Source organism: Micrasema longulum, unplaced genomic scaffold, assembly GCF_059751315.1.
Source record: "Micrasema longulum isolate JH-2025_06_02 unplaced genomic scaffold, ASM5975131v1 h1tg000886l, whole genome shotgun sequence".
Taxonomy (NCBI): Eukaryota; Metazoa; Arthropoda; class Insecta; order Trichoptera; family Brachycentridae; genus Micrasema; species Micrasema longulum.
In genome coordinates, this window is record NW_028278077.1 from 457,756 (window position 1) to 473,266 (window position 15,511).

At 31.8% G+C, this 15,511-nt stretch overlaps 1 protein-coding gene across 1 annotated transcript in view; it reads right to left on the bottom strand.

Moving 5' to 3' along the window:
* Nucleotides 1–2,934, bottom strand: part of LOC148278403 (ketimine reductase mu-crystallin-like) — a 41,299-nt gene extending 38,365 nt beyond the window's left edge. Inside the window, exons 1-2 of the mRNA XM_088231440.1 lie at nucleotides 2,466–2,934; nucleotides 124–288 (exon numbers count right to left, since the gene is read on the bottom strand). Coding sequence (XP_088087566.1) covers nucleotides 124–288; nucleotides 2,466–2,840 — 540 coding nt within the window. The 5' untranslated portion in view covers nucleotides 2,841–2,934. The remainder of the gene's footprint in view (nucleotides 1–123; nucleotides 289–2,465) is intronic.
* Nucleotides 2,935–15,511: the final 12,577 nt, after the last annotated feature.

The window sequence follows — 15,511 nt, forward strand, 5'->3', positions numbered from 1 at the left end:
ATATTAACGCAGTATACGCTGAAGCGGGTGAAAATGTCTTATGTACTGTATTATTTTCTTACGTAGTTGAGCTATTTTAGGGTTTTTATGTGGTGTAAAAAATAATAAAATTAAATTATTTACCTCGAGAAATTGGAATTTTTTCACAAACAGGATGGCGTGTGTCCTTCCTTGACTACCAGCTCCTATTACAGCCAAAACTCTGCGTCCTCCAGCCCCGAGAACCTGCCCAGCAACGCAGGACACCGCAGCCGTACGGCGTTGCGTCAACTGATCTGCGTCCATCATCTGCAAAATTGTATTATCATTTGATTTACGTAATGCAAGCCTATCTGGTCAGCACCTTTATCTATCATGCAAGGGGCTCGGGTTTAATTCCCGACATGGTTGACATGAAACATGTATTCTGTAATTGCCCCGCCACACTATGCTCCTTGCGCTGCTCCTCACTTTGCTCCTCGCGCTGCCGCCCCCCCGCCCGATGTTGCCCTCTCCGCCCATACACTGCTCTACTCGCGCTTGTCATTTGTCTTACTATACAATGGACGTTGAAACTGTGACAGCGTGCGCGCTATGCATTTTTAGTATTGCTTATTATATCAATGTCATACAAAGAAATATACATCATTCAAAAATGACGCGTGCGTCTTGTGTGAGCGCTCGATGCGTACTGCGACCGTGCGATTATGTGGCTAACCACTCGCGCTCATATTGCCAGTCCTTTGACTCGCGCTCAAAAACAGTCTAAATAGGGATCAGTGGGCACGACGAGGAGCATGAGTCATGTTGCCACACTACGTCTTCTCTGCCTCCTTTCCTCACTACTTCCCATGCCACTCGTCAAGTGTGTGACAAGCCCATTAAAATGTGTTTTAACACTAGAATCATTCTTATTCCCTGTACTAACCTGATGCGTGATTATCTTACTTTCACATTAAAATAATGATTATAACACGGAGGTTGGTGTATTAATGCAGTGCCCTTTGCACCACTAAATGAGTTAATGTTAAATTATTTACCTTATTATTTTATGTTTTCATTATTTTACTTTTTGACTCATTTGCAAGTTCCAACTTAACACTGAACACGAATTTAATTTAGAGTTGGAGCTTGTCGGGACATAAACATGAAAAAAATGTATATTTGATAAATAAATAAATGTACGCTGCTTTGGTGTATCGATATGGTTACCTATGCACCATATGACAAGGCGAAGATAATGATGATGATACAAATAGGCAATGATTAATTTATTGTAAAATTACACCTCAAATATTAATGATTTTAAAATGAACTATTTCAATGAAGACATGTCTTTATTGGTTTTAAGTTTTTTTTAATCTACATCATTGTTTAGTGTTTTTAAAAAAAATATTTCTCAATAGACTATCGAACTAAGCTAAACTAAAAAAATCCATGTTATCTACGCTATGATTTTTTAAAGTTTTGATATTTTTAAATAACTACGCTTGCGACGTCACAAGTTCTATACGGTGAGTTCTGCTGAATGGTGAATTTGCTTCCGGCAAACCGAAAATCTATCACAATGTTCGTTTTCAACATATTTCAACAGAGATGATGAATACTTCAGAGAAAGGAATAAGAAGTATAGGCAAATTCCATCAATTCTTCCAGTTGTTGATGTTTTTTTAATTTTAAGACTATTAATTATGCATGTGAGATTCATTTAATTGAATTGAAATATCAACGATAAAAGAATTAAAGAAATATTGATGTTTAAAAACAGGCAGAATGATGAATGTTACAACGTGTGTAAAGTGGCAATTTAAAACAACAAATGACAAGCATAACTACAGTAGATGCCTAGACTTCTATATTCCCTTTTCTAAAGTGTTCTTCATCTCTGTTGTAATATGTTAATATTAACATCTCCCTAGGTGGTTGAATCGAGTCTTTGTCTTCTAAAATTTGGACTAACTCAAAACCTTTTTACATTTTTTTTTATACATTTCGAGAAACTTTGCTTTACAATTAAATGCTCTAATTTTTACCGCGTTTAAGAAAACATTTATTATTTACAATTCTCCGTAGCACTAAAATTCATCATTAAATTGATGTTTTTATATTCGTCTATACGAATCTTAAACAAAATGAATTTTAAGGAAAGCAAGAAATTTGATCGAAAAATAATGTTTTTACTTAAATATTCATTGAGAATTTATGTTATCGTTATTTATTAATCACATTCATTACAATATGCAAATTAAGCAAAGCTTTTCATTAATCTATACACTTCTTAAGACACCCAAAATGTCTATTGAGATATTATATTGAAAACAACTACTCTATATACACCAAGTTTGCTTGTGAACTTTTACTCTTAAACCTATTAAGATTAAAGTATCAGAAAACGTTAGCGTAGCAAGCGTTAACTTGGTAATTTATTAACAAGATTAATGCACAGTCGAAAAACGGAACATTTAAGAAGATTGAGGCTTTCTCACCGCTTTGATTTGACCTGTTTCATCATCGAACAACATAACGACGCCGCCAGATGTCGGTAATGGCGGATCCCTTTTCGCATTTCCTTCGAAAACCGTTATCAGTTTGCAAGATAGCGAAGACTCCTTCCTTCCGTAGCCGAGATCCATACCTTGAATGAAACTCGGCATGCATAGTAAAATTCCAGAACTAGATGGCAGGTTGGTGAATGTTCGCGGCGTCTGAACAGAAATCAAATCTTCTTTCTTTGGACTGTCAGCGCCATCTTTTGGCTCGTTTGTGACCGAAATCAACGCCTGTTTTACCGCCTGAATAGTTTTGCTCCAAGTTAGCAATCTTTCGACTTCTCGGTCCGACACTTTTACAATATTTTCCATTTTCACTGAATAATAAATTCACTCAATTAATTTCAATAAGTATTGTAAATATGTTAACACAACCGAACACTTGTTAAACCGATTAAATAATAAAGTCACTGGTGGTCTCTGTTAGTATTTATAGCTAATATTGATAACAAACCAAAGGATGTTGTTGTTTAGGGAACATTCAATTGTTTTTTTTTAAATTAGCATAGTTCTATTGAATAAAGTTATGCAGAAAGCAGTCAATCCACAATTTTTAAAAAGTTATATATTGGGGTGTTATCGAGTTCAGCAAAGTCAATTTCTGTACCTTTAAGCTGAAATGCTGGAAGTCACATTTGGTAAATTGTTCAAAAGAGCGATTTGAAGTTGTGAAACTGTTTCAAATGTATCGCTCGAAGTAAAAACACAATTTTATTGCTGTTATGTATTTGTATTTATAGGCTTTTGATAAGAATATTTAAGAAAAAAAGGTTTAAATTATGAACTATCAAAAAACTATGGAGCTTCAACGTTTTTTGTCCCAACCGGCCGGCCGGCGCTTTAATTCCTCTTCGGACTTAATTATAAAAAGTCATGTAGAATATCGAATGAAAAATAATGGATTTATAAATCTTTCTTTAGTCGAAAACATTAAATTACGTGCCATTAATTAACGTACACTATTTATGGAAATAACAAGTAAATATAAATTTAATGACATGATATTACATGATGGCGGCCTCCGTGGTGTAGTGGTCAAGACGCTTGACTCACGCTCGGGAGGTTCCGGGATCGATTCCCGGTGAGAGCACAAAAATTAAAATGTGATTCTTCTCAAACCTGGGTGTTCTGTGATGTAATTCACCACTGTAATTGGGCCTCCTGGCCTGTTGTGGTGTAAAAAAAAAAAAAAAATATATATAAATATATATTAGTAGCAATAAAACAGAGTAATTGAAAGCATCCATTATGTGAAAAAAATTAAAGTAAAATAATTAAATTATCGGCAAAATAAAACACATAATGTTTGATTCATAATTGATTATGACAATAAGACTTAATCTTGTTCAAAATCCCTCGCTGCGTCAGAGGTAGTTTGTTATAAAAATTGTGAAATGTATTCGGTATCCACTGCTAATACCAGTAAACCGTTGAATTTTGTTGAAAGCATGATTATTATTACTGCACTACCGGTGTTTTAGAACAAGCTATTTCAGTAGTGGTTTTCCGGAGGACTTCAATGTTTTTGGCATTAATATGACAACAAAATGACATTCATACCTCAATTTTGCGAAAAATGTGACTTCCCGCCTTTCAGCTTTAAGGTGCAGATGTTATATTCTGCTTTAAACAGCCAGGACACTTTCATACAAAAAACTGTAATAATCACCCTCTGAAAACTTCATGATCTCAAAACGTCATGATAATGAATGTCACCTCATACTTTTTTTTTTTTTTATTCATAAAAAAGTACATGTTTTTGTAAAATTCTAAACATATCTATTTTCACACATCTAGTAAATGTTATCACTGTAACTCTCCAAAAAAAGAGACTAACTCTTGTGCTTGGAGAGACTTACACTGTTTTAGTTGTTTATTTATAAGAGTTTATATAATTTTAAATACAAGTACATGAGAAAGAAAAATAAAAACATGAGATATATAAAGAAAAAACATAAAACAATAATACATTCATACTAATTAAGATTTAATGTTGTTTTTACACGTTTTCAAAAAAATTCTTTAGATTAACTTTAAATTTATTTATTGACATATTATTTTTAATAGTTTTTAGTTCATTGGAAAGATTATGATTATTTTTTACACCTTTGAAGACTAAGCTATTTTAACCATGACTTGTATGGAATTTAGGAATTTAGGAATTTTAATATTATGTTGGTATTTGAGTGACCTATTCATCTCAAATTCTTTTGTTTTTTCTTCTTTTTAAATTTTTATAGCAGAATTTATTTTACAATGTTCTAGTATGTCCAAATGCTTGCAAACTCGCTGGATTTCCTCCCTAGGGAGTTATTCATATTTACATTCCCTCTCTGTTGAAATAAATGTAAATGTTGTCATCTAGTTTAAACATTTGGATCGCTTTGTCTTTTATAGTACAATATTTTTTTATTTATTTATTCTCAAACTATTAACAATATTTTATTTTAAAAAAAATAATCTACAACCATTCTATCGCTTATCAAATATTAAAATGATAAAATATTTTATTATCAGCTTCGTATAATATTATTTGTTCTTATCAACGATAATCTTTGAACATAATATTTCAATTTCAATTTATTTTAATATGTCTTATCTTATATAAAAGTATTTTAATGATTAATGTGCATTTAAAATGATTAGATTGTTTTTTGAATATACAATGTTATTTAATAAAATCAGTATATGTCTTTAGTGGTTCCAGATAAAAACCGTTGGCATTTAATACAAAAGATGTATTTCACAAAGTATAAAACATAAAAATTACATTCCCAAGAGTTACAACAACTCAATTCTAGCTTAGAAAAATATATATTTCAGAAAAATTTAAATCATGTATTAAAAACGTCAAAGAAATAAGTCACGTCTTACAACACTTTTAACCTTTAATACTAAAATAATTTTAATAATTATTATTATAATTATAACACAACGATATATGAAGCGGTGGTTTGACTTTTTCAGGAATGAAGTAATAAAAAAAGGAACACAGCAAACTCCGGTGACAACTGTCACCAAGCGGAGACGATATGGTTGGCTTGGCCATGTACTGCGGATGCCTCCTGAGAGCCTTAACCACGCTTGCCTATTTAACAAGGCATCAAGTTCTCGACGTCCTGGACGTCCACTGCTGACTGTTCGTCGGTAGTTCATGTCAGAACTACGGGATGCGAATCTGACTTAGGATGCACAGGAGTTGGCAGCCGACAGGGATGCCTGGAGAATCTTCGTGGACACCGTATATTTTTTAAATTAATTTATTCATATTTTTTTCATTGTAAACTATAATTCATAATAAAAATAATGTGACCTCACTGGGGTTACCCGTCGAGGACACTTGACCATGTACTTTTTTAAAAATATTTTTACATTTGAGAATAAACAAAGAAGACTAACTTAATAAACAGAGATAATTAACCAAATGTTTATGTTTATAATTAATTTATGTACATCTATTGTGTACATCATTTTTATGTTCCAACTAGGGAGTGGACATAGATTGATGATGATATATGAGCCGAAAATCTTTTTTTACACAAACAAAATAAATATATGAAACGCTCTCAAGAATAGAGGAAGTGGTAGATATATAAATAAGGGAGATATGGTCGTATTATCACAGTATAAGCAGACGATGCAACCATAGTTTAGTTTTTGAAGTTTTAGTTTAGATATTAGCAAATACCCCCTTAAAAAAGTTTAGTTTAAAAAAGAAATTTATATGAAACACTCGCTGATTTTTCGTCACCACCTAAAAACCCATAAAAGCACCAAGTTTTATCTGCCGTCTTCGGACGTGCAACTAAAAAATATAAAAAATAATTTTGGAAAACGTATAATGTAAGGAAACGTGTACAAAATGATCCTATGAAGTAAAACAATCCCTTTGGGTTTTAGCGAAGATTCTAATGCTACATATTGTTTAATTCTCTAAACATTTGCATAACAACGTTTTAAACATTTGACAATAAAGGCGGAGAGACGCGAACATAATTTTCACCTGTCTGATCTAAAGAAAGTCATTTTAAAACATCATATAAAGTTTTAATACAGGACATTATTTATACTGCACATACAATATTACAAAAAAATACCTATCTCCTTCATTATTCATATATCAGTTTATTTATATTTTAGCTTTTTTTATTTATAAATCATATAACATAAAGTATTTTACAAGTTTAATACGTTGAATGACATTTTCAGGAGTTACAACAACTCAATTCGGGACAAAAATAAGATTTACATTTAGAAAATAACACATATTGAGAACAACAAAGAAACAAAGCAAGTTTAGCACCTTTATAACCCAACAATATATACACAAGCATATAGCACAACAATATATACGTTTAAAACCTTTTTTTGCACAAGCAGAATAAATATATTAAAAAAAAACGCTGATAAGAATTTAAAAAAAGTTATTAATCTACTAAGGGAGATAAGGTCGTTAACATCATATGCCATGCAGTTGTTTTTTTAGTAACCATAACTCCTGAATGATCCTATGAAATGATCCTCAAGGGATCATTTTGTACAAGCGGTAGGGCAAAATGATCCTTTGGTAGGGTTTTGCTAAAACCGATATAGAAATAAATTGTTGAATAGTTACATAATTTGTTAAATTGTGGTAGATAGAAAAATAATTACACTTTTCAAAACTAGTCAAATTATTAAAAAATTGATTTTTTTTGTGTATTAAATATCAATTCTCCCTTAGAGGCATTATTTTAGAAACGTTTCCCTTACTAACACAAGAAATTTCCTTTTGATACTTCCAGTTTTGGGGTGCGGAAAACGGGACATTCATACTTTTTTTCGTGACATCAAAATACATATTTGTAAAATTGTCACATTAATATATTCACAATAAGTATTATAATATGCCATTGTCAGTCAAAAACCAATGTCTCTATTGTTTTATTCTCATATTAATTGTCAAGAAATTAGTATGGATTTACACTAGAATATTGCAAAGTCCCTGGACTGGTACTTAAAGCGAAGGACTGATCAACTGATCATCTTACCTTCATGTAACAAAAATGATCAATATACACTGCGATTGGTGTACCAATGCAGTGTACCTCGATGCACCATTAGGTGCGGAAAGGGAATGATGATGATGATTAAATGTTTTATTAGGATTGACTGCATATACCGTTAAACATTTAAATTATTTTTATTTACTATGAGTGAATCAAATATCTATATAAGGCCATTTCAAGATTCCTTTTTAGATTGCTAACCACAACGTCGATTCACTCTATGTTTTTGTAGTTAACAGATCAATGACCTTTAACAGTAAACAATATTATTAAATTAAAGTTATTACAAAAATAACACCATTTTCACACCGCCCGATGATGCATAGAGAACTGCATAAGAACTCTGACTGAATCTTTTTTTTAAATAAATATTTTCTTATGATTTACCCAAATGTTTCAATTCTAGGGTCTTGAACGAGGTGTAAATAACTCAATATGAGAAAATGGGAATCAATTTGAAATAGAGTGGAGTTCGAACATCAGATTCCTGATCCGTGAGTCCACAACACTAGTCATGGGACAGTAACCTGATTCATAATAATTTTAATAAAATAATTCAATCAACAAATTACAACAGGGATGGAGAATACCTTAAATAAGGGAATATGGAATTCAAGGCATTTACAGGTCTTATAACCTGTCATTGGCTGGTTTAAGTGGCCACTTTACACACCGTGTAACATTCACCATTTTGCCTATGTTTGAACATCCATATTTCTTCAATTCTTCCATCTGTTGATTTTAGTGAAGTCAAAGAGCTGAAACCTTTATTGTTGTGAAGAATGACCCCCGAGGGGGTGAAATCCAGTCTTTTGTCTATGAACATTTCGACACACTCAAATATTGTAATTAAATCAATATTTGTTTTTAACCACATTTTTTTTTCCTCTGACCGGTTTCAAAGCAATCAAGCTTCTTCTTCAAGGTAACAAATTTATTTTTTCCTATTTTATTTTTATCATGTTTACTAAATACTACACGTGGAGCCAATAAATCGAGTCTTTTCTTTTCTTAAAAGGGTGGTAGTTTGAAAAATTATCAAGACAAAGTCCATAAATATAATTAATCTGGAATATACCAATCAAATTGTAATGCAATCTACACTGGAAAAACTTAAAGAAACTTTTATATTAGCGTAAAAAAAGCACTTGCGGACTTAAATAAAGACAATTTTATTGAATTCACAAACCATCTGATAGAAAATAATCATAACTTCAATAAAGACACTGGATTAAAAGGACTTCATGTTGAAAATAAAATATTAAAATTAGACAACTTAGAAATCTTAGAAATGAAAAAAGAGTTATCATAATAAGAAAAAAATAATAAATAACCTTATAAACAATATTTATATTAGTCCACTCCTGTCTAGTTTCGAAAATAATCATATCAAATTACCACCTTTTTAGGAAAAAAAAAGACTCGAGGCTCCACGTGTAGTATTTAGTGAACATGATAAAAATAAAATAGGAAAGAATTCATTAGCTACGTAAACCTTGACGAAGAAGCTTGTTTGCTTTGAAACCGGTCAGCAGAAAAAAAAAATATTTTTCGTTAAAAACAAAGTTGTTTTATTTCTTTTATTATATTCAATAACCACAAAGTAATTTTTTACAAGTTTTTCACGAGTTAATTTTTTTTTTTTCAAAACTCCATAATAATTTTGTTTAACATTTTGTCAATCTTTGTTATACTTAATAATTTCTTGACATTGGAGATGCTGCCTTCGGCAAAAAGACAGCGTTTCGATAAAAATCACACAATGAGTTAAATATAAGATAATGTTCTACGAATAATTTCAAAGCTTTGATATAAAGCCAAAAGCAGTAAATAAATATTTTAGTTCGAAAAACGATATTATGTTTTTGTTAAGTTTTTATGTTTTTTAAGCAAATACACAGTATCTTGAGATTAATTAATTTTCAATTTTCTGTTTATATTTGTTACATTTTTATAACATAATATATCACTTTATTTATACAAATTAAAAAATCCCACATAGGCATGGCCCGTGCGTGGGGATAAACTAAATTTAGAATACATTATGAAGTATATGGTTTAGAGGCATCCATCTTAAAATCTCTCATAATTTTACTGCAAATACAATGGAGAATAATATTTCAGTGCCCTTCATCATACTCATCAGAACAGTTGTTCCAATACATGAAGGTGCTGGATATGAGACAACTGTACCTAAAAGAAGCACTAACACACTTCTGGTCGAACAAGAAGGAGAGATCTCAGCAAAATGTTCGTACAAGGTTTTCCCAGAGCACGATTTATGTCAGACAGAGACATCTCTCATTTATCGCACCGAGAGTATTCAATATTTTGGAAGAGCGCATTAAGCTCTCAAGAACAAAAACTATTTTCAAGAAAGGATTTAAGGACTGGATTTTCCTTAGTGGGAGGGATTTGAGTGGGAAACTCCCTGATGATTTTTCGAATGTGAATTTACTTTTTACCAGATTGATGTTCCATATATTTGTTTTCATATTATTATTATTTTTGTTATGTTTCTGATCCTATAAAATATTTGTGATGTGTTAACTTATTGCTCGTCTTAACTTAACATATGACTTTTAGTCTCATGGAGTTGGGACTTATATCTCAAATAATGTGTAATAAACTGCCTTTTTTAAATAGCAACAAAAAAAATGCCCAGATATGCGGTCTAAATTATACTCAAATGATTCATAAAATCAAATTTTTATGAAAACTGGCCAAAACCTGGCAGAATAATAATTACTACTTGTAAAAAGACCAAAGTTAAACATTTCACTAAAAAACTGTCAAAGCACGTCTTTGAATATATTTGCAGAGATTCAAATTGAACGTAGTGCAAAAATTTTAGCTCGCACAATGAGGAGGCATTTTAAAAAATCTTGGTTATGGGTTTACAAAACAATAAAAAATCCTTGGCTCCCTGAGGTCAACAAGAAAAAACGGCTAAACTAGCCACGAGAGCACCAAAACTGGACAGCAGATGACTTAGCGAAAACTCTTTGGCCGGGTGAAACGAATGTCGAAGTAAATATATTGGAGAAAAATAATTTATATGAAAATAATTTTTAATATATTTTACCTGTTTTTTTCTCTAAAAAGGTATCTGTCGGTTTAAAATTATATAACCAACCTTATTAATTGGCCTGCCCAGTCACCTGATTTAGATCCAATTAATCATTTACAGTCAATATTAAAAAAAAAAAACAATGGCCTTAAAAATACAACATCAAAACCGAAATAAAGAATACGTATTTGAAGAATACACCCAAATAAAGAAATGGTGGCTATTCGAGTGGTTTCTTTCGGCCTCCTGCCGATCGCATCATTCCATGTGGTTCCGCCCTCTCTTACGTCATGACTGGTACCGCAGCGAAATCTCTTGAGCTGTGAGTGTCATTTACTTCGGATGCTTGTTATACAAGCAAAGAAATTCTGCACATCAGACGAGGACGACCAAGGAAGACGTGGCATGATCAGATAAACCAAAATCTTAAGTCTGGTCATGTCAAAAGCAGACAGAACCGAAGGGCATGTATGACAAGATGTATGAATGTGGAAGAGGCTAGGAGTGTATGCCAGGATAGACGTGTGTGGCGGTTCATTCTCTCTGCCTACCCTTACGGGGAAATGGCGTGATGGTAGTAGTAGTAGTAGTAGTAGTAGTAGTAGTAGTAGTAGTAGTAGTAGTAGTAGTAGTAGTAGTAGTAAATAAATCAGTATTTATAAACAATTGTTACTTTTTTTTCAATCCCAATATAAAAAAATCTAACTTGTCTTTTTGCCTAGTATGTATGGCCAAGGTTGTTTATATCTATATGTTATATGTACCTAAAATATGCAAACCATACCTTTTATTTAAATTGTCTTTTTTTCTGTTAAATTCCTAATTTTTATCATTCAAAGTTTGTGAATGTTTTTGTCTGTAAGTAGAAAACTACGAATTGTGATATAGTGGCTATCCAATATATATTTTTTTCTGAAAAGCTGTTGTTGTCCTTAAATTAAATGAAAATTCAAAAATTGTGAAAGGGAAGAAAGGAGAGGAAATGAGGAAAGTTCAAGTAAGAAATATGAAATATTTCCCAAGCTTGATTATTAATAACTGATTTCCCATTTTATTCCACAAACATTTACATACGTTGTAAAAATGATTCATTCATTTTAAAAGAATTTGTTGAAAAACATTGATTCAGATGTTAAACTTGGTTTACGTCGGTACCTACTGCTAAACAAGACAAGGCTGGTACGAATTCCAAAACATTTTCATACTTGTATTGACAAAGCTTTATTATCTTAATAATATCATCACCATCATACCCTTACCCGTACCCGATGATGCATAGGGCACTGCATTGGTACTCCAATTGCGGATTTTTGTTACGTACTTTACATTTATGTACTAAAGTACAGTAGTAGTAGTAGTAGTACTAAAGAACAAAGTAGATGTCAGTCTAGAGCCCCGATTATAATAGGAAGTAACAGAATTAGCTTCAATTGTTTATAAAGTAAAATCAAATATTCTGTACGAAAATGTGTATATTTTAAAGAAAATTTAAAGTGTGTCGGTCTGAAATATTTAATTTTTTATACAGCATGCTTTATAGACAACAATATTTTAGTTTGTCCAAATTTTCATAGGCAAGGACTGGATTCAACTCCCTAGGAAGCTGTTAACATTAACATATTAAAACAGAGATGAATAAAATTTAAGAGAAGGTAATACATAATTTTAGGCATCTACAGGGCTTATGACCTGTCATTGGATGGTTTAAAGAGGCTACTTTACACACTGTGTAACATTCACCATTATGTCCATATTTGCACATCTATATTCCTGCAATTCTTTCATTTGTTGATGTTTTTGAAGTTAAAGATGAATCTCACCCGCATAAATAAAGGTTTCAGCTCTTTAAAATCAAAAACATAAACAGATGAAAGAATTGCAGGAATATAGATGTTCAAATATTAACAGAATGGTAAATGTTCACGTTAAGCTTCTCCAGTATGAAGACGTTTGCTCTTCTGTCTGTCCATGGGATTCTCGGCATTTGACGCCAACACTACATCTCGAAGGCATTTATTATCTCCTGCTCGCGTGCTTTAACTGTCCTCGTATCTGCGCCATATAAGAATATTGCAAAGACAAGCATACGCACTACCCATATTTAAGTTTCCTTAGAGATGCCCCGATCTTGCTAAATTTTGGTCAGAGTTATGGCTTTTATTTTCAAATAGGATGCGTCTTTCAATTTCTGTAATGTAAGCACCACCCGCAAGAAATAATAAACCTAAATAAATAAAGTCTTGCAATCTTTCGGGGTCTTGGAGTCTATTAGCTGGTTGTAGGATATTTAACTCTGTCAACGATCTTGAGTTTCGATTTATTTCCAGCCCAAATGTGCGACTTTTTCCTCATACCAGAGACAATACATTTGCCATTTCCTGCTCGTCTTCAGCATGGAGTCGGGTATCATCTGCAAATCTGAGGTTGTTGATTAGGCAACCACCAATTTTAGGTCCTCCTTTCTAGCCTTCTAGTGCTTTTTTCACTATGTGCTCCCTGAACAAATTGAACAAAGAGGAAGACGGTAATAATAATTAAATTACTACTAAAAAGAGGTTGTAGTTTTACCTCGAGTTGTTTGTATTAAAGCGAGATGCTCACTTTACCTCGGGTGATTGGTATTAAATTAGTACTACGTGAAATTCTTAGCGTACCTCGGGTAATAAATATCAAGTTCGTACTAAAGTTAGGTTAGGTTAAGTTCAGTAAGGTTTTTTTCAAATTTTTTATATGGGAGTTGCTTTATTATTTACCTTGTTTATAATAAACAAGGTTTATATTTCAAAAAGTGGATTTTTCTGCAATTAAATATCTTAAAATTTATCTTAACCATTGGGATCAGGAGGGATATATTAATGTGGGCTAATCAGGAACTTCTCAGCATTTGCTCACGTGGAGAGGAAACCACTTAAAACTCTTCAGGAGAAGCCGGCCTGTTGGCAGCAGTCAACAGGCCTTCCGTTCCACTAGAAGAGTGTTCGGCATTTTGTTCCCTACTTTGGTTTATTTTACCAATTTCCTGCGCTATATTTATCATGTATGATACTACCTACAGTAGTATCATACATGTTCAGTAAGGTTGGAAGTGAGGTGAGGGTCTCTGACCCAAAAAATTACGAATCAACCAATATTTTTTTTTATCATCATCATTCCTTTTCTGCACTGATGGATGGGGCACTGCATTTCTACACCAACCAAAACGTGTCTTCATTATTTTTGTTACATTTATGTTTAGCTTTAGCTAAGATGATCATATTCCTCTGGTGCCTGTCCGTAGACTATGAAATATTCTAGGGTAAAATCGTATTTTTGAATAAATATTTTATGTCAACCATGTCGGGAATTGAGCCGAGACCACTTGAATGGTAGGCAAACAGGCTGATGATATCTATAAAAAATGCATTATACGCTTCCGAAAATTCAACGTCAACATCATAAAACTTTTATTGATTTAAGTATTCCACTTTTATTTTTTTTAAATTACCAGTGACCGGGTTTTGCCGTGACCGACATCGTCAGACTGGTAGGAGACTAAACAAATTTTTATGTTATATACAAGAGCAACAGGAGTTGTAAATTATGATTTTATATAATTATGAAAAAAAAAAGAGTTTAAATTAAAATAATTTTAATATAAAGTAATAAAGACTCTAAAATTCCAAGTTTATCTAATTTTTTACCTTGAATTTGTATTTTCATCAAAAACATGATTTGACTCAATTAAGTTTGCAATTCCTTTACACATGCAACAAATGTCAAAAATCAGATGAACTTGAAATTTTAGAAATAAACCGCTTAAAGAATTGCCCCGATAAAATAATATTAAACTATAAAGTAACACACGTTCATTCCCCATTATTGTAACCATTAAAAAACAAACAATGAAACTACTCGATAAAAATTAACTGCCGGGATTTTTTGCTTTCAGAGAATAACTTAATAACCCCCAGGCCCAGGGACATAGCTATCGATGGAACTACCAACCAGCGGCCCCTTTTATAGTTTTAATAAAATTTAAATACATGTAATTCAAATACATTTTCATTAGAAAACATTATAAAACTATGAAAGTTTCACCGGTTTTAATTATTTATATACAAACAAAACTTAAATCCATACAATTGTTATTACTTTACAAATCTACATGTATTTATAATTTTCTCAAACTGAACGGTTTGGGTAGGTAGGAAGAAATTGTCTTAAGGCAATATGCCCGCCCGTATATGTATATATATTGTATATGTATATAAAGTGTCAAATAAATAAAATACTTTATACTTAGATTGTTTAAATTAGAACTAATTTATTTTCATTGTTATATTTTATTTGTTATTATTTTTTTTTTAAGAGAAATACTCGTGTTCTTATTATTTACTCAAATATTAAAAATTTTGGACAATTTCCTAAAATTCGTAAATAACTAATCGAGTTGTAGTAAATTGGGATTTGAACCTTGGACCTTTGGCCCAAGAGTCCATTATACTACCAGAGTCAGTCACGACGAAACCCGGTCACTGGTAAAAATTTATAAATAAAAGTGGAATAATATAATTAATCATTAATAAATATAATTAAAATGCAGTTCCACAAAGAAATGTTAGTAGAAAAACTCAACCTTTATTTAAATTGAAGTTAGTTGTAACGGAGAGGGAAAACATTTTTGAGAAAGTAATACGGGAGTCTACGCATTTATAGAGCGTATGACTAGTCATGAACTGTTTTTGAGAAGGGAATATGAAAGTCTAGGCATCTGCAGGGCTTATGACCTGTCATTGGCTTTGTTTATAGTTTATTAATGTTTGTGTGCATGTATGTGTAAATTACGTTTTTAAGGAAAAAATGCATTAAAAAAAAAAACGAAGGCA